The 24,577-nt window shown below is 42.2% G+C and overlaps 1 protein-coding gene across 1 annotated transcript; it reads left to right on the top strand.

Moving 5' to 3' along the window:
• Positions 1 to 23,283, top strand: LOC142026380 (E3 ubiquitin-protein ligase RBBP6-like). The gene is made up of 16 exons (XM_075019337.1): positions 1 to 166; positions 4,268 to 4,367; positions 6,337 to 6,375; positions 7,009 to 7,045; positions 11,853 to 11,897; positions 14,308 to 14,396; positions 14,516 to 14,612; positions 15,457 to 15,596; positions 16,983 to 17,152; positions 17,947 to 18,050; positions 18,500 to 18,691; positions 18,772 to 18,850; positions 18,958 to 19,015; positions 20,183 to 20,548; positions 20,881 to 20,982; positions 22,269 to 23,283. Exons 1-16 carry the CDS (start codon positions 1 to 3, stop codon positions 23,281 to 23,283), a joined length of 2,799 nt encoding a protein of 932 aa, XP_074875438.1.
• Positions 23,284 to 24,577: the final 1,294 nt, after the last annotated feature.

Genomic DNA, 24,577 nt, shown 5'->3' with positions numbered 1-24,577 from the left:
ATGTCGTGTGTCCACTACAAGTTCTTCTCCAAGCTGAACTATGATATGGTCACCTTCGACGGCCTCTACATCTCTCTGCCTGACCTCAAGCTCCAGATCATGGCCCGTGAGAAGCTGACGGTGGCCAGCTGCGACCTGCTGATCACCAACGCCCAGACCAACGAAGGTGCGTGGGGGCAACAGGCACGGGGCCTCGGGGACTGCCCGGCTGGCGGTGTCACAAACGACCCCGCGACAGCTTGGGTGGAAGCTGGAAATCCAGTAATAGTCCAGTCTGTTCATCAGGATGTTTCAAGGCAGTGCTTTCAGTGCAGCTACACAGATGATTTGTTTGTCGCAAAGTGTGCAAGGGGCGTTGATGAGAAGAGAGCTAAAAACTCACCTCGTGAGAAAGCATAATTTTAAGCGCTAGGGGGAAAACGTGTTCTCGGGAGTTACCCTCTTTTGTGGTAGAGAGAGTCTGGCATGTTAGTAGTCCTTGTCAGCTCTTACTCTGCAAATCCTTTCCCCAGCAGCATATCAGCTGGTTGGCAAGGCATCTAAGGCTAGTCAAGGCTTTTCTTTGTCATTTCACATATCGGCTTGCCTTCTGATGACTTCTGTTCTGAAGAGCTTCTGTACTTTATCTGGGTGAAAATACTTCTCTGCATAGTGCTCAGAGAGGTGCTTTTGCACTGCTGTCAGACTCCAAACGGTGGGTTAAAGCAGGCCGTAAAATAAAGTAGGAGCTTTTTTCAGTAACCTGTTGATAGCATACATATGACAGAAATTAGTAAAGCTAGCAGATTTTCAGAAGTATAGGTGAATTTAAAAATGGGATTTTTAAATTGTGCATTCAGCGCGAAGCGGAGCATAACCTGAGCTGCTTGTACTTTTTTGCAGGAGGAAGGTCGTGGATACTAATGCAATAGCTGATTTAAGATTTCCGAGTCCGTATGAGGCAGCAGTCAAAGTAGCTCTTGTTTAACTTGTCTGCCTCCATGAAATACTTCTTTGCCTTGGGTCTTTCAAGCATACCAAGTTTCTTGTCTTTTAGACTGTTAGGTCTCTTCTGCTCTTGACTTGGAGATAACATCCAAATCTTCCTTTGCTTTTGCAAGCTTTCTGAGTTAACGGGATCCTTATTTTTAATCACAGGTCAGATTGACAAAAGCCCAGTAGCCCCTTACTGGCCATCCCTGCCAGTAAAACAAAAAACAAGTGTTGTGCTATCAGGGAATAGGAATCAACAATGTTGTTACCTCCAGCTTTGCTGAACATTTCTGTTGGAGCACTGCTTGGACAAGTGTGAAAAGTAGCCTTGTTGGGCATGACGTCACTGCTCACTTTGCAGATGTGGAGTCACGAGGTGAGGCAGTGTGACGCTGCTTTGCAGGTCCTGGTAGTTGCCGAGTCTCTGCTAGGGGATGCTGCTGCCCATGGGGAACAGGTTCCTGCTGGGAGACACCAGTTCATTCTGAGAGCTGTTAGACTAAGCTGGCTTCTGTTAAATTCAAATTGAGAGGGACTTCGGGAATAGCGCGCCAGATTTGGTCCTTCCCTATTTAAAAAAAGAAAAAAGTTGACTTTTTAGTCGACATTGTTTGGCTTCACCTCTCATAAAATTTCATCACCAAAATTAGTTCAGTTAATTGCGGCGAAGGAAAAATAAATGTCTTAAAGCCAATTGGTATCAGGCCCCTTCACAGAACTAACTCAGCAATGGACTCTGCTGTATGTAAACACTCTTCCACAAATTCTCTGAGACGGTGACCAAGCTGGTGGGATACTTCAGTACCAAATACAAATAGGTGCCGGGATAAGTGTCCTATACAGAGAAAGCCTTTCCTTCACCGCACTATTGTCACTCTTCAGCTGATCCATTTAAATGTGCGCTGATGGACTTTTAAGGTGAATTCAGTTTTATATCAGTCTGTTACTAGATGGCTGGACCTCTCTTCATGGTGCACTTAACAAGCGAATTGAAAACAAGCATATGTCACCAGATGTATATATATACACACACACATTCAAGGATAAGTCTATTCAGAAGGCAGGTGTCAATGCTTCTCTTCTAATGGTCAGTGAATTGTCACCAAGTACTAGAAGAGGACTTCTTCCTCTTTTTGGATCACACAGCTGTTGGGCATGTTCGAAGTGACCTCTGCAGGCTTGCATCATTTGTGAATAAATGCATTGGTTGCTGTCCTCATATATACAGTCTCTTCCTAGGCGAGGTGCTGCCACTTGTAAAGCTGCTGCAGAACTAGAACAATCCTCAGTTGAGCACAGGCGTAGCAAACTCCTGCCTTTTTGTGGAGCCGCTGTTGCTTGTCCTCTATCTCTGAAATGTCAGTCCAGCGGTTTGTGATCGGGACCAGAAAGAACGCTCTGTATGACTCCATTCAGCAGGTCGAAACAGCTGGTTTGGGCTTCTAGATCTGCAGCTGCCATGATGTCCCAGTTGCCTGCCTGGGCCCCAGTACTGCTTCAGCTCCTTCTCCATCAAAAAGTCCCAGTGCAGGCCTTTCTTGACAGGTGGCTGTGGAAGGGTTAGAGTTTCTTCTTTGAGAAGAGCTCTAGGGGTTGCTTTCAGGATATATGTCTTCTGTAAAAGCTTCTGTTTTCGTCATTAGTAGTCCTTTCTCCTACAATTTGAACCTCCTCGGAAGTCCAGAGGAAGCTTGCTGTTCGGTTCCCTAGGGGGGAAGATCAGGAATTAGTTTCAGCTAAATGATTTCTCAGTTTTCTGAAGAAGCATTCTGTCATTTGGAAATAGAAGTAAAATGTTCATTTCATTGTGGAAATAATGTCTTCTGGTAGGTGAGTTTTGGGGTAAGAGAGGTTCCTGCCTGTAGGAATAATATACTGAAAAATGAAGCATAAATTGTGAAATATTCCTGTTTTGTGTGTGATCACTGAGCAAAACCACCCTGACAGAGCTTGACTAGATATACAGCATCTTTGGTTTTCAGACCATTGTTCTGATTCGGTCTGCAAAGGTAAGAGCTTTTAATATTTAAAACTGTAGGCAGATTACAGGGAATGGCTGCTGATAGTGATTTAAAATATTTAGTCATATCCAGCTTGTGTAAGGACAATATAAAAACCATTCTCATGGAGAGATCTTTGCATTTTAAGCTTACTCAGTCCAAGTGTCTCAGGTAGTTTGGTTTTTTGATTGTTTGGGCGTTATGTAGAAGGTCAGAAGGCTTTCCTCCTCTTCAAAGACTAACATGGTGTAAGCCCAGGCAAAGCATGGGTAGCTTCAGGCCCACTCTCTTTTCAAAAGGCTTTTCATGGCTGTCGTCGTAAGGAATTTTGTTTGAGTGTCTCAGCTCTGCAAAATGAATCGCAAGAATTCATAGAATCCTGGAATCATGGAATGGTTTGGGTTGGAAGGGACCTGAAAGATCATCCAGTTCCAACCCCCCTGCCATGGGCAGGGACACCTTCCACTAGACCAGGTTGCTCAAAAGCCCAGGGACGGGGCATCCACAACTATTGACATCCAATTCACATCCCTTGGGTTAATTCAAACTAGATGATAAGCTTCAGAGGGGAGATAGCACTTTAGTTGGAGCCAATTGTGCCCTACTTGTGAAAGCAAGCTCAACCCCCCCCCAGATTTCTCTGATCCAAATACTAGCATTGCCAGTTTTGTTTCCATTTACACGTAAAGCGCCGAGCAGCTGAGAAGCGGTGTTGTTGATGGATTAAGCTCCAAGGAATAGACAGAGATGGCAGGCGCTCTTCTGTGTTCTGTCAGTCTTGACCACTAGCAGCACAGGGGAATTGATATAGTTAACAGCTAGGAAAGCAATGGCGCAGAGTTGTCATGCTTTAGCTGAGGGCCTCTTTTGTTGCAGGGCAAGCTAGTCAGACTTCAGAATCTGGTTTATGCAGGTGAGACTTTGCTGTGGTTGGTTTTTCTCCAAAGCTCTGTTGGTTTTGTAGCCTAACAGAAGCAAAAGCAACTTAAGCTAGATCAGGAAAGAACCTCACGCATTAGCAGACTCCGCTTCAGTGACCTTTGAGACCATTTTGCTGTTGGCATTCCAACCATTGTAAAACCATGAAAAAGATTGTGCTGCTTGTGTTTGATTATCAAACCTGAAGGTTTCTTGAAATGTACTTTCAGTGTGTTGGGACGATAAAAGTGCAACGTTCCATATCAAACTTTGCTTTTCCATCCGTAAAGGGATTCTCTGAAATGTTGTGTAATTATGTATTGATATAGGTTCTCGTAAAGTGGCAGATTCTTTTTCTGTATTGATGTTGTTTTCAGAATACACAGATGGTAATGCCCTGATTCCTAGGAACTCATCGGTAATTGTTAGAAGAATCCCTGCTGGAGGAGTTAAAGTCACCAGCAAACCCCGTGTTACGTAAGTATCCGTAAAGCATTGTATTCTTGGTTAGGGGTTTCAGTGCATTAACTTTTTAAATTGATATTAGTTTACAAGAGGCATTCAGATTGTATCTTTCTTGTTAAAGCTGCTGTTAATTTTTGTTGTCATGGGCTAGATTTTAATATATCTGTCCCAAAGCAGACGTTCGTGTTTTGGCCTGCTGGGAGATGGGGTTGAAACTGCAACAATGGTAGCTTTTAAGATGATTCCATTGGGTTTGTTCTTGGGGTTGATTCTTCTGAGAGCCAAGTTGTAGATCCCATTTCCTCTACGTGGAGAGATTCCTTATTTTATGTGTTTGATTTGATTGCTTTTATAGTAAAGACAGATAGGCATTGTTGTGTAAACTTCTAATTTCTTCCCACCTCAGAAGAGTCTGATTGTCAGTGTTTGACTATTTCTTGCATTTGGGGGGTGCAGGGTGGGATATGGCAGGTATTCTTACCCCCTGGTAAATCTGGGTGTTTTGCATACTAGACACAGAGGAAAGACCAAGGGTTGCCAGCTGGCAAACCATGCAAACCAGAAGTTCCATTCATAAGTGATTCCTGTTAGTTTCCTAAAGACAATGTCCATTTCAGGCCAGAGAAAAAGAACACTCTCCTAAAGTGTATCACCTTTTGAGCGAGTACAACAAAGGAATAGTTAACCCCTTCCAAACTTGAAACTCAGTAAGCAGTTCAGCACGTTACCAGGCGTTACTAGTTCTCTAAGTCTGTTTTTACCCTAAGTTGCTATCAGTGCTCCAGGTTTTCAATCTATATTCCTCAGATTTCTGGAGGACAGAGAATCGGATGTGTTGGTTAAACTTACAGCTATGCAAATGCAATGCTGACTACAGGATTATTGCTGTCATGTAGGTATTCAGCTACATTAGCATTGTTTGAACATTCATGTTTTCCAGCCTTCTTAAAGAGACGCCTCTCCCCCACAATTAGTAGGTATTATTAGCTTGTGGTTTTGCCATGTCTTTCTCATGTTGGTTCTCAGGCAATAAAGTAGACTGGTGAGTTACTGTGTGTCTCGAAAAAACAGCACAGCAGCATCCTGGTACCTGTGAAGCATTTGCGAGCAAAAAACCCTGAATTGCTGTGAGTCTGCCTGTAAACTTTGGGCATATTACTTCAGCAGTTGCTGCAGTGCTTTCAGGCACTACCTAGGAATTCAGGACGGCACAGTGTTGTGCTTGTAACCATGGCCTTGTTTTGGCCATGTTTAACTTAAATATGTGTGCTTAGTGCCGCCTTGTCAACACATCCTCCGTTTCTGGTTGGCTGGCGCTCTCTCCTGGTATCATAATCCTGCCCTGAAATGAGAGGAGAGATGCTGCTAGCATCAAAGATCAAGCAAAGACCTGTATGTGGGGATACGGAAAGAATGGCGCTGCTGTTGTAGTGTTGAAAATGAACCAGGCAGATGAGCTTTCTATTCCTTCAGCTGGAAACATTGCAGAAACAACTGGTAGAGTGGTTAATGTTTGGGAACGAGGAATGTATGCTATAACGGTGGAGAGGCCTTCAAAAATGCGTTACTCACCTTGTTGTATGTTCTTCAAGGTAAATGGATGAAGAAAGCATTGCGTGGTAATCTAAAGTATTTCCCTGTACTTCCTCATCTTCAGGAGGTACGTGGCTGTACTTGCGAGCCTGGTGGTATTCTAGCAGTGGCAGGAAGCATGAGCCTTTCTAGTTGTACGTAAATTCCACAGCAGCCATTGAATTGTCTCTGCTCATGCGACGCTTTGGATGACGTATGAATTGTTTGTTAACTAGATCAAGGGCTGCACGTCTGATTCCTGATGAGTGGCATGCAGATACAGATCAATAAGTGTGTGGAATCTCAGCAAGTTTTCAAATGTAATGACTATTGCCAAAAAGATTGTAGCCTTTTCAAGATTATCTTAAAGCAAGTTCTGGCAAGTAAGACCTTTTCTTTTTCGTCACAGGGCTCCTAAATCACACCAAACCCCAGAAACTGCTTTCAGGTGACATTTCTACTACTATTTTTAGTCAATCTTGCATATGCTAAATGTAGGAGCTATCTGAATACAGTGCTTGGGCTTTCACAAAGAAACTCTGTTCTAAAGCCTATGCTGCTGCCATTTTTGTTATCTCTTTGTCAGATGACTGACTGTTTTCTCTGAAGTAAACTTGCACTTCAAAGTGTCTAGAACGTCAGTGTTCTTTCTTGGAAATTAAAGTACTGTATCTGGTACCCATTTGTAATACTAGATATATACGGATTGGTTAAAGTTGCCTTTGTATTTTGAGAGTTGATTATTTAAGAACACCAAGCTGTGATACAGACTTCATCTTTTTGATACTGACGCAGCAGAGACAAAATACCTGAGGGCTTCCTCTTGCACTGTTGTGTTCTATAACTGTACATCTTAATTTGTGACAAAGTAGAAACGGGATTTGGGTCTGTTTGTTGGGTTTTTTAGTTGCGCTGAATGTGCCGAGAGAGAACAGTTTAGGTATATGAATAAATTTCCCCATTCCCTAGACTATCAGAACATGATGTTTTGATGTTCAGGTTTTATAACCTGTTGTCACTGCTTTATGCTGGGTCCAAGTGCTTTACTTGAAATTCTAATCACCTTTATTTCTTCTTCCAGGAGTCAAACTGAGCCAGTGCGTGGAACATCAAAAGCAGTATGTAAAAACACAATCTCACACTTTTTTCTACACACTGCTCTTAATTCTAAACCATGTAGCCTTGTATTAATTTTCCAAACATTAACTAATTATATATTCCAGTAAAACCTGGTGTATGTTGTAAAGACAATGTCTTTGATTCAGCATAGGAAAAACTGGGTAATGCCATCACTTGCACAGTTCTAATGTAAATATTGGTTTTGGTGCCTAGTGATGCATTGCATTTCACATTGAATATGCTAGACTATTTCCTGGATGACTTTGTGTTGTACAGGTAATGTATGATCGCTTTTGGATCATGTAGGTGCGAGGTTTGCACAACTGAACATGGTGCCATGTTCTACATCTGTGTATAGCTAGTAAAGCGTATGTTTGTACATTGTTTTGTTTGTAGGTTGTTTTGTGCTTTTTGTTTCTTGCAATCCAAATTGTTTGGAGTGAATTTTCTGCTATTTCCACATTATATCACTTAGCTTTTTTTTTTAAAATACTCTTTTTGCCCAATGGATTTTGAAAATGTTATCAAAACTCACTGAGAAACCACCGTGGTTAAACTTGGTACTGTTTCTTAGTTGTGACCTGGGGGTTCAAACAAATAGCCAAACCAACATATCCCATACATTTTGAGGACAGTCATGTGCAGCTAAATGTTTCCGTTTCATGTCCTTAAATGCTTGGGTATTTGTTCCTAAAAGTGTATAATTGAAGTGATATTATTTGGGCCCCTCTGAGTACATGTATGTCTTTAAGAGATTGCCATGAATTTAAATATGGTTGCTCCGCGAAGTGGTATTTGGAAGTTCTGCATTTGATCTTTCCACTCTATCTGATGAAGCAGTTTAGTTTAATAGTTTGTCTGCAAATGAAAATATCTAAGACCCAGTGTAGAGATTTTGGCACAAGGTTAGAGCCTGGTGTATTTGTGGGTAAAATCCCTGTCATTTGTCTGAACTTCTGCCTGCAGTACTTTTTTGGACCTGGGTGGCTTCGGGGTTGGATGCTGCTTTGATTTCCCAAAGGTTAAGCCTTTCTTTAGTATACCCCCACTCTGAATTTCCATTTGGAAAAGGGGCAGCATTTTTCTTCGGGTTAGAAAACACTGTCATTCGGCTGCTAAACTAGAGAGAAGTCACACAAGGAAATACCTGACTGGTAATGGTCTAGATCTGGATTTGCGACTTGGGTCGAAGGCTAGGTGTAACTGTGCTTTTCAAAATAGCCCTTATAATGTAAAAATTCCTATTTGTTGGTTTTTATTTTTCATCTTCAAGTATAACTGCTTTTTCTTCACTAGAATGGTGTGAGGCTTTGCACTAACCCTGGATCATTGGATCTGATCCCTTGATCAGCTGTTTGGGTAACTTAATCTAGAAATTGATGAGCTCTGGGGTTGTGTTCTGTCAAGAATACAGCCTCTGATTCTCGTGGAATGGTATACAATGAACTTAAAGTGGAAAACTTCTTGTATGTTGGTGTAAAAACACTAAGCCTAAACCTGACATCCATAATTCTATCACTGATTGGTTCAACTTCCTTTTTGGACATGAAAGGCTCTCATTGTGAGCCCAGTGACCCTAGCAGTTAATGGAAGGCATTTATGTAAACCACCTTTATAGTATTTGATCTAACTGAGATGGGGTTTTATGTCTTGGAAAGAGTTCTTTTTCTCTTTGTTTACTAGCTTGTGTATAAACACAAATCACATCTTCATCAATAAGGTTACCATTCTTTCAGCCTCGTGTGTTCCCTGGTGTCTCTGTATTACGTTTCTAAGTAGCATGTTACCATAAGCTTAGATAGATGTCTCAAAAAAATATTTTGTTTTAAGAAAGGAAAAATCCTGGAGTGGGAGGGAAGACTTGTGTTAGTTAGAACTAATTAAAAGGAAGACAAAGCAAAACTGTTCCCTTCTTGTTTGCTCTGACTGTACCTGATGTGGGTTGTGGGTAGCCATAGGGAGGGTGGAAGCCTTGCATCTCTCTTTACAAGTCCTCTCTCTCTCTCTCTCTCTCTGTCTCACACACAGAGTAAAAGCACTGCAGCCTCAGGTGCTTCTAGTGTTGGAGGCACAGTTAGCTTTATTCTTAAAGCTAACTCAGGTCTTGGTCTAAAGTGTGTGGGGTTTTGTTTTGTTTTGTTATTTTAAATAAACGTCTTTCTGCATGTATTTCAAAGCCAAACCTGGATCTTAGTGTGGTCTGAATAAATCACTGGGAAGGCTTGCCAATTATTGTTGAACAGTAAAGCAGCAATGTTAAAATCAGTTCAGATTTTTTTTTTTTAAAGGATGCACAAAACCTTATACTTTGAATATTTCTTAATTGTCTTGCTCTTATGTTAGCTGTCATTCTACACTTCCAAATCTGTGCTGCTGTCCTACCGTTACTACTGCCAAATCAAGAAAGTGAATCCTATTTGTTTTCGTATTCCTATTTCAGTAACTGCAAGGATCTCTAGTTGGTATTAGTCCTCAGAGGCTGCAGAAATGCAGAGTCACGCGCATTGTTTTAGCACCGCCAAGCACAGCTGTGATCCTTCCTGGCTGAATTTTCAGTTTAACCAAGCTATTGGGTTTTAGGAAACCACTGTAATTTAAATGCAGCACTCCAGCAGTGAGATTAGCCTTTTCCTCCTATTTTCTGTCCCCTTTCCCACTTGCTTTATGTGAATTTCTGTTTAGTCTTCTGTTTGAAATGGGAGTTAATACATTGACTGTTGATTGTGGGGTTTTTGAGGGTTTTCTTTATTTGGTTACTTTGGGTTTTTTTTCGGTTTGGGTTTTTTTTCCCCAGTTCTTCTGCAGTATTACCTTAGGGTTGTATACAAGTGTCGTGGAGGTGTTGTTTCTACTTGACCGATGGGAGGGACTGGCAGGAAATACTTCAGTAGAAATTTAAAGGAAAAAAACCAAAGACACAAGAATGTAGGATCATTGGAAGATGGCCGTTGGGCAAACGTACTAAATAGTACATTAATTTTCTATTTGCTGCTTTTGGTAACTGTTCATAGAAGGGAGTGCTTTCATCTCCTTTAAGAAATCAGACTGTTGCCTGCAGGCCATATAATAACTGCTTCCTAAAAAAATACAAGAACTAATATTAACTGTTATGTTTCAGTTACTGGTCAGTCCTAGACTGTTTAATGCCAGACTCCAATAGAGAGCTTTCCTAATTCCTTGTTTGCTTCTGAAAACCCGCAAAGTGATAATGGTTGTGCCTGCCATGAGAGAACATAGGCCTGTTTTTCCACATGTGAAGAAGAGTGGCATGTGGAGCATGAAGCTTCAAAATACTTGATCAGACTTCCGTTTTGACAGAAGTGGGTACCAAATGTTGTGAAGGGAAGGAAAGTTGAATCTTCTGGTAAGATTTGCAGTGGAAAGAAGGTCTCTTGTTCCAGGTCTGGGTGCTCCTTTCCAAAGGCACGTTTTCATGATTTTTTTACTTAGTGTTGGAGTAATGTTGTCTGCGCTTTCCTAAACATCTAGAGAAGACATGATTAACTGGAGTGAGGAAACATCTTCTGCATGTAAATATTTTGTCCCCAGAGTCTGCTAAAACTGCTCCCTTGAATTCTTCCACTACGTTAGGTAATAAAGGACAAGGGCTTTTTTCCAAGGAAGGATTTTAATCTCTGCTCCGATCCATTTAGGGACGTCTTGAGGAGAGCTCTTCAGTTTACGCTGTGACACTTTATTCTACATTTTTGAACAACCAAAGTCCTAATAAGCAGTGATTCAGGTGTCTTTCTGATCATGTTTTGCTAGTGTAAGCTTAACTGCTGCTTGTGGCATAATATAATTCCATATTCTGGAAAAGGAACAAGCTAAGTGTTACCCTGTTTACTTGTGGAAAAGCAGCATTTCAGTATTAGTTCTCCATAAACGCTGCAGCCTATTGCAAACTAGTGGCCTGAGGGCTTCACTCCTGCAGGGTGTTCCAGGAGGTAGGTGGGAGGGAGGAGTGTGGTTGCAGTGGAGAAAAAAATTACAGGACTGTGCTCTGACTCCATGTTTTCATCATCATTAAAAATTGGTTTTGCTCTGCTAGTAAGAAGCATAATATTAAATTCTCACACCTCCCGAACTAATCTGGATAGTATGGCCTGTGGTCTAATAAAATACAAGACATCAGTATTGTCTGTTTTTGTAGGCCGCTCTGTCATGGTAAACACCTTTATTTCACTAATTTGAGCAGCCTGTTTTTTTCTAGACAAAGTGGTGGTTTACTTTCATGGCTGATGTTCTGGCTTGGTGTTTTTATTTGGGTGTTGTGGGGTATGGTGAGTTTGGCATTTTTAAACTTAGTGACGACAGGAGGGGCAGAGTTCATGGTTGAGGGCTGATACACCTGTGCTTGATTTTGCCAGGCAGCTACTGTCTTCATAAAAGCATAACTGTGTGCATTTAGAAGTGATGAGATGTTAACGGATTAATTGACAAGCTACACTGCACATAAGTTTCCTGTAGTGATGCTTCCTTCTCAAATAAACTGAAATCCTTTTTAGCTGAAAATTGACAGATGTGAGCATTTGACAAGGGTCCCTCTCTGAGATACTGTGGAGCAGTAAGTTGATGTCGTGCGGGTTTGGTTATTTTCGTTTCTTCTCATTAACCACACAGGCACTCTTAAGGTGCCATAGGTTTGGACTTTGTTTTGAGCAAACACAAATTACACGGGGTTGGCAGTGCCCCTGTCAGCGACACTCAGAGGATATAGTGCAGACTTTCAGACTACAGTAGACCTTAACTATTGCTATGTTTTGACTGTAGAACTTGAATATGTGTTTAATTTTTTGTGAACAGACAGATGACTCTCCTGCATCTCTTTCTCTGGCCCACCTTGCTAAGGTATAGATATATTTTTTTCAAATTCTTTAAAAAAAAGAAGTGTTTGCTTTGTTTTTTAAAATCTTATACTGTGATCTATAGCTGGATAACTGTTGTAATGGAAACAAAATTTAATTTAATTTTTATTAATTTAAAGTATTAATTTTAACTTTAAAATGGGTGTCTATTTTGGTACTAGCCTGTAAAGAGCAGTTCCCACTTTGGGAAGATAGAAGGGGAGTACCTTATCAGCCTCAACGTAATGTTGCACTATTACTCATCTTCCAGACACACAGAAGCAGCATTTCAGAAGCTGTTTACCATTTCTCATATGTTTCATTGATTTTGCATTGGAAACTAACAGTTTTTCCAGAAGAATTGAATGGGCTGTAAGTTACGGGCATTTGGAGGGGGGAGTGTGCAACAGCCAAAAGAGAATCGTTTCTGTAACATGGACAATTGCATGGCTGTTTTTGAATTTCTAGCCATTAAAGTTACAGATCCATTCTTTTAATGCTGCACAGTTTCATAAATGCTAGTATATAGACAGTAGACAACATAATCTAATTTGTTGGAATGCAGACTGTGTGAAGTGTGAAAGTGTACCTGATTGTTTCTAGGAATATACCGATGTGTATGTGTGGCATATTAGCAGATGTGACCTTCTGGAACTGTTGTAATGCCATGTTTTGCTATGGACCTGCTTGCATTTTTTGCTCAACAATGTGTACCTTCCTCTGGGAAAGCACTACTGTCTGCACTTTGTGAAAAGGCGTAGTGCTAGCCAATGAAAGAACTAGTCTTTAAAGTTACAAAGCTTAGAGAGGGCAGGGCCTAATGCAGAGGAGCTAGTTCTTTCTTCTGAAAAGGAAGGCTGGAGTTCATTTCCAAGAAAGAGGAATCTCTTCACACTGGTCACTTCTTTCCTTTCTCACTGAAGAAATTAAATTGTGTGCATCTGGGGGGGGAAAAAAAATGTTTGGAAGGTAGCCACCAAAAGAACTTGGTCTCCATTAGTGCTGTCCCTAAACATGTCCTTGGTACTGTAAACTTATGCCAAATTTTACTCTTAAAATATGAAGAAGTGTCCTTGTGGTGTACACATTTAAGCTTTTGAGAAAATTTCAGTATTTCAGAAAAATACAGGAACATAATGGAAAGCAGCTCAAACCTGTTACTTACTCTAACGTCTTTAGTGCAGACTGACTTGGCATGGAGGTGATGCATTAAGAGTTTTCTGGTTTATTATTACTACGTATGAAATGCCATGTTTGAATTTTGGTCTATTCCTAGTCATGTGTTGTGGGTTTTGGATGTGTTTTGTAAACTGTTGGGTTCAAAGAAATTAGTCAAGTATCTGTAAAGCTTTCTGTAAATGTTAATGGAAATGATTTCATAGGTGTTGCTCTGGATTATGTTACTGTGGAGAAAAAAATGGTGTCTATGAAACATCCATTTAATAGAATGTTGAAACTAGTTGGTTGCTTTTGTGAATGAATGCATATAAAAACAGAACCATGAGTGGTTGATCTGAGTGGTTGATCTGAATGCTAGGTGCTTGAAGGTCCACATCCTTTACAGCCTCTCCCTTAGACCCTGCTTGGATCTGGACTAGTGTGAAATAAAAACATTGGAACAAATACTACTTTGAAAAAACAGCTGGCTTCAATAATTTGAAAGATCTAGTTCTGCATAAGGTTGATATTACAATTTATATGTTAAAAGGACACAGTCAACTGGAAAAAAAAATGCAGATTGTGCTTCCTGTAGTTAAATCACTTAATATGAAGAAGTTAGTAGAGGGAGAAGCATGCAGTGTGGACTGCCTCCAGCACATGATGGTCAAATTTGTAGTGACAAGAATCTTTTGTCTTGCTGAGGGATTATTAAAAGCTTGCTTGCTTTTAATGCTTCTGTGTGGGAAGCTGCATTTCAGCAAGCAAAAACAACTTCCCTGACTCTTAAGTTGTGTGTCCCTTTAATGCTGCAAAATGTAAATAAGGATACTTGCATGCATCTTTCTCAATTAAATGTACAGTGGATGTCTTCTTCAAATAGGCTGGAGCTTAAAAATCACCTTAAAAATACTGGATCGTGTAATGTTGTCTACTTATGCCTTCGGTCCACTTGGAAGACAATTGGATTGGTTACGCCAGTCTTTCTGTAAGGTACAAACAGAGCCTAAGGTTTTGAGTGCCCAAGAACGCTCTTGTCAAGTAGGTTAACACGCACACAAACACCATGTAATAACGGTGTAAGGGCTCTCCAGAACATCTTCAGGACAACGGTATTTTCTATAAGCAGCTCTTTTCATGCAACCTCAGCTAGTGTTGTGCTGCTCTTTACAGGACTGGGTGAGCGGTGTTGTCTTTGGCTGTGTGGGCTTAAACGTGTTTCTAATGTGCGTGTCAAATAATTGCCTGTTAAACAGACTGCCAATCTGGCTGAAGCCAGTGCTTCCGAAGAGGATAAAATAAAAGCTATGATGATCCAGTCCTGCCATGAATATGATCCAATCAAGTAAGTGTTGATAATGTCAGATCTGTTCTTTGAAGATTATGGAAAAAACTGTAGAGGTGTTTGGTTTAACAAGCGAGACATGTGCATACCTTGTTCTTTTATTCCCCCAAAACTTGCAGTTACATGAAGAAACCCGTGGGTCCACCTGCATCGTCATATACTTGCCATCGTTGCAGAAAACCTGGCCACTCTATGAAGAACTGCCCAAGAAATGGGGTAAGATTGTGGGGGACTTCTGGTGTTACCTAGTTTTTAATTGTTTTACCCTGGCAGTTAGGTAACAAGTACATGAATACTCACGTGAAGAATTGTTTCTCTTGGGGTGAAATACAGAGCTTATATGGCAATGTTGCAAAGCCTTTCAGAATTTGAGGGAAACCTGGAATTAGAAATGTAAAATTTTCTTTTTTTCTAGGTCATGGACATGAAATGTGTCCATAGATCTTTCTCTGTGAACTTGTATGCGTGTTTTTGTACATTTCAATGTTATTGGAAATTTTTCTGGTTTTAACTCTTTTTAGTGACAGTTCATAGTTTTTAGTATTTTGTATAAAAAGAAGATGTTTCTGTTGACCCCATCTACTGAACATTTGTGTGTTTTAATCAGACAAGCCTCTGGTTGCGTCTTCATGCCGTTTAATGTTAGTCACTGAAGGTACATGCATGAGGTATGAATTTAGCCTTCATATAGAGGTGGTGAACATAAGTTTCCCCAGTGAGTGATTCAGAGCACTGCATTAAGCTCTCCCTCTGCATTGCCCTTTGGAGGAGGAGGAGCGGCTTTGTGTCTCTTCTCTGAGTGGATGGTGAGCTAAGGGCTGTTTCGCCCTTAAGGAACCTGAGGGTAAGCCAAAGAATGTCGACCGAATTCAAAACACTGCTCAAGCCTTTGGAACATCCTGGCTGTATTCATTTAGGAAAAGAAGTATTTTAGTCGAGCGACCCTTACGCTAGGTAAAAGGAGAGGATTAAAGGCTCTTGCTGCTTAAAATCATCATTGAAATGTCATTTTAAGTGTGGGTCTTAAGATGCGGTATGTCTGCATTTCTTGTCTCAACAGGACGAAAGTTTTGGGTCTGTGCCCAGGATGAAAAAGACCACAGGAATTCCAAGGAGTTTCTTGGTGGAGGTGAAAGATCCCAAAAGGAAGGGTGTCATGGTGACAAAAACTGGAAAATACGCAATACCACGTGTTAATGTGTAAGTATGGAATTAATTGGACCGACCAAAAAGTGAACGAGAGAAACCGTGCGTAAATGTCTGTATTGGCTTTGTGTGGCAAGTTTTTGGTAGCGGGGGTGGGGGGGAAGGTTACAGGGGTGGCTGCTGTAAGAAGCTGCTGGAAGCTTCCCCTGTGTTCAAGAGAGCCAATACCAGCCAGCTCTAAGACGGACCCGCCGCCAGCCAAGGCCGAGCCAATCCGCAATAGTGGTGACGCCTCTGTGATAACATTTTTAAGAAGGGAAAAAAAGTTGGGACAGAGGGAAAACGGCAGCCGGAAAGAGGAGTGAGAACATGTAAGAGAAACAACCCTGCAGACACCAAGGTCAGTGAAGCAGGAGGGGGAGGAGATGCTCCAGGCGCCGGAGCAGAGATTCCCCTGCAGCCTGTGGGGAAGACCACGGTGAGGCAGGCTGTCCCCCTGCAGTCCATGGAGGTCCACGGTGGAGCGGAGGTCCACAGTAAAGCAGATGTCCACCTGCAGCCCGTGGAGGACCCCACGCCAGAGCAGGTGTGTTCCCAAAGGAGGCTGTGACCCCGTGGGAACCCCGCTCTGGAGCAGGCTCCTGGCAGGACATGCAGATCTGTGGAGAGGAGCCCACGGAGCAGGTTTTCTGGCAGGACTTGTGACCCCGTGGGGTACCCACGCTGGAGCAGTGTGCTCCTGAAGGACTGCAGCCCATGGAAGGGACCCATGCTGGAGCAGTTCGTGAAGAACTGCAGCCCATGGGAAGGACCCACGCTGGAGAAGTTCATGGAGAACTGTCTCCCGTGGGAGGGACCCTGCACTGGAGTAGGGGAAGAGTGAGGAGTCTTCCCCCTGAGGAGGAAGGAGCGGCAGAGACAAGGTGTGATGAACTGACCGTAACCCCCATTCCCTGTCCCCCTGCGCCGCTGGGGGGGGAGGGTAGGTAGAGCATTTGGGAGTAAAGCTGTGCCTGGGAAGAAGGGAGGGGTGGAGGGAAGGTGTTCTGAGATTTGGGTTTATTTCTCATTACCCTACTCTGGTTGATTTGTAATATATTGAGTTAATTTTCCCCAAGCTGAGTCTGTTTTGCCCGTGACGGTAATTGGTGAGTGATCTCTCCTGTCCTTATCTCGACCCACAAGCTCATCTGAGCTAATTTCGTTGTTGATCCACTGAATGGGAGAGGTCTGCGGTGGGAAAATTGTTCCCCCCTCCCTATTCTAGTGTGGTGGCTATAGAAAAGTAGGTTCAACTAAATGCCTATGTTTTAGGAGGCTAATGTGGAGTGAGAAGAATTCCATCTCCTGTCTTCCTTTGATAAGATCCAAAGCTTGGAAAAGTTCTCCTTTACCCATCTTTAATTTGTTTCTTTTTCCTTCCCCTTTCCCCTCCTCCAGGGAAGCTTATGCTAGAAGAGAGAAGGAAAAGCCTCCCTTTTTACCGGAGGAGCCATCCTCTTCCTCCTCAGATGATCCTATTCCAGAGGAGATTTTATGTCTCATTTGTAAGGAGATAATGACTGATGCGGCTATTATTCCCTGCTGTGGAAACAGTTATTGTGATGAATGTAAGTGTGAACTCCCATGTTTGTTAATTCAAAACAGCACATCTGCTCTTCTGAAAGCAGAAAGAGGAGATAGCGAAATTATTTTGTTACCAGTTCTATTTTATACTTAAGTATACCCTGAATAGGAAAGGGCTCTTCTCGTATAAAGGGGGAAAAAAGCCACAGAGCTTTAATAGTTAAATAAATAAATAAATAGTAAAATACATAGCTTTTTAGTTAAATTTACATGCGGAAGGACGAGTATGAGAGGAGTGGCTGATTGTGCAGGTGATTGCAGTATTGGATATTGAGTGCATTTAGTTTGCCCACAGCCCTTTCTCTCATACAAAACTATATAGCCAACTCTGGTGACTTTCGGTGGTCTGCAACAAACGGATAGTTAGCAGCATTTAATCCACATTTTCCTCCACGGGAGAGTTGGTTAAAACCTTCAGAGCGCGAACCTAGTAATGGTTTTTTGAACCTACTATTTGTTTTTCTGAGACAAGTTTTATTCGTTAACCTGGAGGGTGGGGACTTCTCACTGTACTATATAGTGGGAAAAAGACTAGCTGAAACATCAAGACACAGCCTACTCTACATCTTCAAATGTTACAACAGTGACATACCAAAACTCTAGAGTTATTTGCTGCATACTAGAAATTTTTTACGCTATTGAACCTTTATAGCTTCATGCTCTCACTTCAAGACCATATTCACCTGTTGATCATATAGGTGTTTTTATAGTTGATTAGAACCCCCAAAACTTCCTTAGTTTGGCTAAATGCTATTTTGATTATTCTAATTGTACACAGGTATTAGAACAGCCTTACTGGAATCTGAGGAGCATAGATGTCCAGAGTGTCATCAGACAGGTGTTTCGCCTGATGCTTTAGTGGCCAACAAGTGCCTACGCCGGGTAACCTGATGACTTTTACGTAAAGTGCTTGTAAGAATAGGCTCTTTGTAAAAAGCTGAAAGGGAAGGAAATATTAGTTTACATCTGCTTAAGCAAGGTTGACTTGAATAAGGCTAAATTTACCTTTCAAGTGCATTATCTGTTATCACAGAAGCTTACAACTCCTTGGAGACAATCTGGCAAATTCAGGTCATGCTTTTGTTTAAGGTGATTGCCTCGCTTTCAAATTCTGTGTTAACAGGGCAGTACTTTGAATACAGACACTCCGAGTTACCAATCACTAGTATCAGTGTTTAATGTGATGTGTTCATGTATCGGCATGTTGATTTCTTTGGGGATTGATAGCATTTACAGCTAATTACACAAGTAATTTTACTCTGTGGAGGCTTTTGTTCGTATATCTGCTGAAGTTTCATATTACCTTTGCGTAAATGTTTTTCTGCCTCTAGGCTGTGAGCAACTTCAAAAATGGAGCCGGTTACAGAAGAAGGCACCGTCAGCAGATGTGGCACCACCAGCAGCAGCAGCTGCCACTGCCACCACCCCCACTCGTGACTCTTACACCTCCTGCTGCTCTGGTGACTGCTGCTGAACATTCTACATATTCGTCTCTGTCAGTCAGCAGTTTGTTGGAAGAGAAGGTAAGCTTTGTTTCAACATTTGCAGCGATTCTTGTATTTTAGTAGAGCTTGTTTTCCAACTGTCTGCATTTATTCACAAGGGCTGTCAGACCCCTGTACTAAGACAACCAGCATTACCAAGTCGTCTGGGCCCCCAAGGACAATCAACACGCACCACTGGTAAGGAACTGTAACTTTTAATTTTTCTAAAAAGAATTTCTGTTAAAAAATGATCTTCAGATACACTGAATGGGATTTTTTGCTTTTTCCTCTCTCCACTCCAAAAGGTCATCCAGCGAGAGCCAGTACAATTTGCTCAGCAGGTGGCAGACCAGGCTGGGAACTGTAAGTGTTCTGCAGAAATTCAATGTATTCATACTGGTAACCTGTTAAATGAGGCTGTAACACATAAATTCTACAACAGCTGATTTATGATGAAGTAAGTGTGCACAGATAGTTGTGTAGAATACAAGTGGTCATTAATTTTTAAATGGCCTAATTTGAATTGGCTTTAACAAAGGGGTATGTGCTCGCAGTAAGATTATTTACAATAGAAGTCCAGTGCATAATTGAAAAGAGGACTCTGAAAAATGCACGCTTTCTGAGGAAACCATAAGTGCATCTAAAAATCAAATCTAATTAAAGGATCAGGTGGAAAGCCACCCTTTTGCTCACTGGCTGTATAAGGCTGAAGAAATTGATTTCCCAATAGAAACCAGCCTCCAGCATTCTTTTTTGAACAACTTAGTTGATTCTGATTGAGCAAATCATTGGAAAAGTCAAGGCTGTTATTTTAGGACAATTCTGAGTTTCTTCAATTTAGTCGTCTCAGATAGCCAAGCTGCTTTCTCTCCGTTGGAAAGAGAAGAGTCTGTTTTATCTCTTATTGCTGTGCCAAGTCAGTCCTTCATTTTTTTATATGCTTGATGTTAGATCGACTGTAAGGGTGCACTGTGTTTATAAAATCTCAAAGATAAATCCAAACAAAAATGGGGATCCACCCCACAGATGATTTAAAATCTCAGATTCAGTAAGCAAGAAAATAACAATGCAGGGACAAGAACAGGCCAAGTACATCATCATGAGGCGACAGCACAGGAAGCGTATGTGGAAGAGGTTAAAAGAAGTTTGAGAGAAGATGAGTTAATATTTGTGCAGGACTTTGAAGGTTAGAAGTGCGAAATATTAAGTGTCTCCAGGAGTAGCAGAGGAGCGGTGGGCACATGGCACGTGGGAGATGGGAGTCTCTGTTAAGCGTGGGCAGCCTCCACTTGCAGCTGCAAAGCTGAGTGTCAGGAGAGAAGACCGAGGGGAGTGTTGGGGGTGAGGATGTGGAAGGCAAGTATGAGGATCAAGAAATGAGTGTAATCTCACATGAACGGAAAGCAGGGAGAAAAATGCTTAAGTTGAGAACAAGAAGTGCTCCCCACCATGCTCCCGCTTCCTTCGCTTTCCTCTTTAAAATCCGACAGAGTGTAACAAACAGTGACACATGGTTTTGGGTTTCTTTAGAGGTCCAAATCGAGGACGCCTGCACAGCGAGTGTACCCAAAGGACTCAGGCCCCAGCACTACCAGAATCAACACCAGTCTTTGTGCCTGTGCCTCCAGCTCCCTTGTATCCTCCAGCACGCCACGCACTTCCTCTTCCACTGGGGGTACCACCACCACCGTTTCCTCCTCAGTTTCCACCTGGCCAGCCTCCATCTGCTGGGTGCGCTGTCCCCCCTCCAGGATATCCCCCAGCTCCCGCAAACACGTCATCAGCTTGGGTTCCAAGAGCAGTACCCATGTCTCCTTCACCTACCATCCCGAGGACTCAAGCATCTCCTTTCTCTAGGGAGGAGTTTTACAGAGAACAACGGAGTCTTAAAGAGGAGTAAGTATTTGGCTCAGTGAAGCTGCGTTGTTCTTCATTTTTGTATTTTGATCACATAATGAGCTGCAGTTACACTCAAGTGCACCTGACGTAAGCAAAAATGACAGTGTTTTTTCCAGTATACTTTTGTGTTGCAGATGGTAAACATGCAAAACTAAACCAAGACAAATGTAATTCTAAAACTTTCCCTAAAACTTGTAGGAACGCTGAACTGTTTTTGCTGAAATGGGATGTTCCCCTGTTGCATTTGCATGCAGTCTATATTTTCTCATATTGGCCATGTTTTGTCTCTTGGTGCCTTTTTGTAATAAAGGTCAAACTTATTTTAACAGGGAAAAGAAAAAGTCCAAACTTGATGAGTTTACCAGTGATTTTGCTAAGGAATTGATGGAATGTAAAAAGATTCCAGAGGAGCGTAGGCATTCGTTTTCCAGGTAACTGGTTTACATGTCTGTAATGGAGCAGCAGGTTGTCTGGAAGAATCAGGGGGAGTTCCACTGCACCCCTCTCTCATTGGATGGATTGGATGATTCAAGGGATTAGCAGGGATAGGAGTTTCATAGGTAGGTTACTGGCTCAAATATGGCAGAGATTACAGTTGACTGATGGTGATAATGGGGCAGCAGTTGTTAAGGAACAGGGGTCTCTTTCCCTGAAGCTTCTCTGCAATGACATCCTTCACCTCCTGAGAGCCGTGAGGAGGCTAGGAACTGAATAGGTGTAGTAGCCGGATTTTCTGCATCTCCCTGTTCTGATTGTAACCATTACCTCAAAGCACATCGGAGGAGATATGTGAGAGAAATTGTCTTCCTCTTTTGTCTCTCTCCTGTAGGTACACGGAGAGATTTTAAGCTGGACTGCAGACTGGTGGCTTTCACTAGAATTTTGTTGACATTGTTAAATGAAAAACAAGAGAAACTTGTGAAGAAAAAACGCAGGGCAGCTGATGTTTTCTATCCCCCCAAATCACTTGGGCAGGAGTCTGCATAGCTGTCTCTTAGTAATGCTGTCAGTATCCTTCCTAGAGTAATGGCATTGAGTCATATTACTCGAGGCTGAGTTTAGAAGCATTTAGATACGACTCTTTCTTGAAGCGCTGTCACTATCCTTGGTTAGAGCTAGAGGTATGTGCAAGATTTTGCTAGGACATTGGGCTAGAAGTGTTGATTGTAAGACTGCAGTGCAAGTATTTTGCATCCTGTACAAATTGCCAAAGAAGTAGTGAAGTTAAAGAGACTAAGCTGGCATTTTAAAATTGAGCTTTACTGTCTTCAGGCCAAATCGTGTTTTCCTGATGTTTGATACTGCACTGTAGCCATTAAGACTTGCTCTTTTTGCATCTTACTGCAACAAAAATGATTTGCGCTGCATGTCGTTGCAGAGTAGTGAAAAAATGGGTGCGTTCACATAGCAGTAGAGGCCACTATACACCACCTTAAATCAGCCGATAGCTATGGTAGTTCGCGTGGTAGAAGTGAGTGGAAACAGACTTAGCCTTCCTGTATGTTTTTCCATTAACAAAGCAACAGCTGTTCTGTCTTGTGAGCCGAAACTTGTACATGTTATTAAGTTCTTCAGTTGGCAGTAGCATTATGTCAGCAGCTGAAAGAACATAAGTGTATGGAGAGTCAAAAACCCCAAAGCAAATCTGGAAGGAAAAAACTGGGGAGAGTGACTGTTTTGAATTAACTTCGTGTGTGTGTGTTGTGGTTTTTTTAAGGTCCAAGCCTCCTTCTAGTGCTTCATCTTACTCTAGAAGTTTCTATACCTACTCCAAGTCAAGATCAGCTTCCTCCCCCTCTCGCTCCCACTCTCGATCATTTTGTCGTTCCCATTTGCATTCCTACTCGCGATCGCGGCTGTATCCAAGAAGAGGCGAAGGGAAGAGTCGTAACTATTGTTCTAGGTCAAGGTCAGCTGGTAATAGAGCTGGAAATTACCCTGGAAAATCTTCTGGAAGAGCACGCCATGTCGTCAAAGATCCTACCAAATCAAAAGAGAAGGAAGTGGAATATCCACAGGGAGATGGCAAAGGAAATAAACATCAAAAACACCAGAAGAGAAGAAAAGGAGATGAGAACGAAGGATTTCCTTCATTTCGTGAAAGATGTCCTGGAATGGAACCTCCTGCGAAAAAAGTGAAGGAGGAGCTTCCCAAGACAGGCGGCATTGAAACATCTTCCTCTCAAAAGGGTGAGAAGGTTCTTGGTACCCCACAGAAAGTTCACCCAAAAGTGACAAAAGATCACCCAGAAACCAGACCAGCCGAGGAGGAAAAGGCAAAGAAAGACCACAATGAAAATGACAGTGAGAGTAATGTATCTGCAAAAGATGAGGGAGCTGCAGGAAAAAGTCCAAAAGACCCCAAAGAAAAGTCTGCTGATAAGGTGAAAGAGGATACAGCAGCACCTGCTGCAGTTGACCAGCCTGAAGCAAGCAGAAGTCAAAGCCGTCCCAGTGTTAGCTGTAGTCAAAGCCCTTCTGAGAGTCAGCCTCGAAGCCACAGCAGCAGTGCCAGCTCGGGAGAGAGTCAAGACAGCAAGAAAAAGAAAAAGGAGAAGCAGCAGCACAAGAAGCATAAGAAGCACAAGAAGCATAAGAAACACAGGAAGCATAAGAAACACATTGGAAGCGAAACGGAATTGGAGAAGAGCCAAAAGCACAAACACAAGAAGGAAAAATCGAAGGAAAGCAAAGATAAAGATAAGCAAAACATGAAATCTGTCACTACATAGAATGACGGATATTAAAAAAATGACTTAATTCCTAAGTCATCTGTATTAGACTTTGATAAAATGTAAATGAATTCAAGCGTTGCAAATAGTGACATGGAAGACCCTGTGCTGCACTTAAAATATTGCTGCTTGATTATTTGATTTTTACATCAGAGCTTTATAAAAGTGAACATTTTGTAGAGAATTGTGAGTTGTGGCCATGTATCATGAAAGGTTTTGCTGGGGCATGTTATTTTTAACCATTGTTGATTAGTTTGGGTGGGGTATACTGCAAAAATTTTCACAGCTGAATTTTGTTTTAATTGCCTGGCAGAAGAAGGTGGTACCTGTTATAAAATAGCAGCAGCAAAATGCTTTGCAGAATCCATTACAGCCCTGTTATGTCACTTTTTGGTTATAATACATTTTCAGTAAACTATCCAACGTGATGAGATTTCCAGTGATAGCTGAACATGAGCAGAGAAGAGACTAGTGACAGAAAAAAGGTACCAGTAGAAGCTTGCTGGTAGCTAACATGTACGAAAAATAACCATATCAAGGGGTTTCATTTGGAAAAGACAGGTAGGACTTTAAATCTTTTGAACTGATGCAATGTGGGGAGGTGCTGCCAAGAGGTATGTTTTTTTCCTGTGCCAAGCGGCCTTGTTTTTCTATTGTAAAAGGTAGGATGTGGCCCCAAACATAGAGCCACTCTTCACAGCTGGTCCTGACAATTTTAGACTAACGTTCAATAAGAAGCTGCCACATTTCAACCTTGTTCCAGTTTGTTTGGAAAGCTGTTGTCATTTGCCAGCAGACATTTACACATAGACTTTAGGATGCCCTGTAATCTGTATTTCCTCTCATAAGAATGCTGATCACCAAGGTGTTTGTGTTCCTTAAATAGAAGCTTTATTAGGAGTATTTTCATATGGTGGTGCCATGATACAGAGCTAACCCTTCCAATAAACGTGGGGTTCAGCAGATGAGTTTGGCAGAAGAAGAAAGCCCACTAGAAAGGCAGGCTTCTGCTTTAAGCTTCTTTGAACAATGACAGGAAATCTAGAAAATGGTTCGGGTGTGACGTCACGTTGGGGGGTCTGATGCCCTAGCGGGGCTGTGAGGTCAGGAGGGGGGAGCCGGGGTGTGTGTGTGTGACGCAGGGGGGTCCCCGACTTTTGGTTCCCCCTCGTGACCCCCCACCCGGACATGCGGGTTCCCCCCTGCCCCCTGCGTGCAGTGGGCGTGGCCTCGCCAGGCCCCGCCCCAAGCCCCCCGCCCCGCCTCCATCGCCCCGACAGACCCCGCGGCCCCA

The sequence above is a fragment of the Buteo buteo genome, chromosome 33 (genome assembly GCF_964188355.1).
Source record: "Buteo buteo chromosome 33, bButBut1.hap1.1, whole genome shotgun sequence".
Taxonomy (NCBI): Eukaryota; Metazoa; Chordata; class Aves; order Accipitriformes; family Accipitridae; genus Buteo; species Buteo buteo.
Note: the sequence above shows the minus strand (reverse complement) of the source record. Positions and strands in the feature narration are given on the sequence as shown.

Bases quoted from the DNA above. Each gene is read 5' to 3' on its own strand.
- LOC142026380 (XM_075019337.1), top strand. From the start codon at position 1: ATGTCGTGTGTCCACTACAAGTTCTTCTCCAAGCTGAACTATGATATG. The intron at 6,376-7,008 runs GTGACATTTCTA...TTCTTCTTCCAG, and splicing joins ACCCCAGAAACTGCTTTCAG to GAGTCAAACTGAGCCAGTGC. The intron at 19,016-20,182 runs GTAAGTGTTCTG...GGGTTTCTTTAG, and splicing joins GGCAGACCAGGCTGGGAACT to AGGTCCAAATCGAGGACGCC.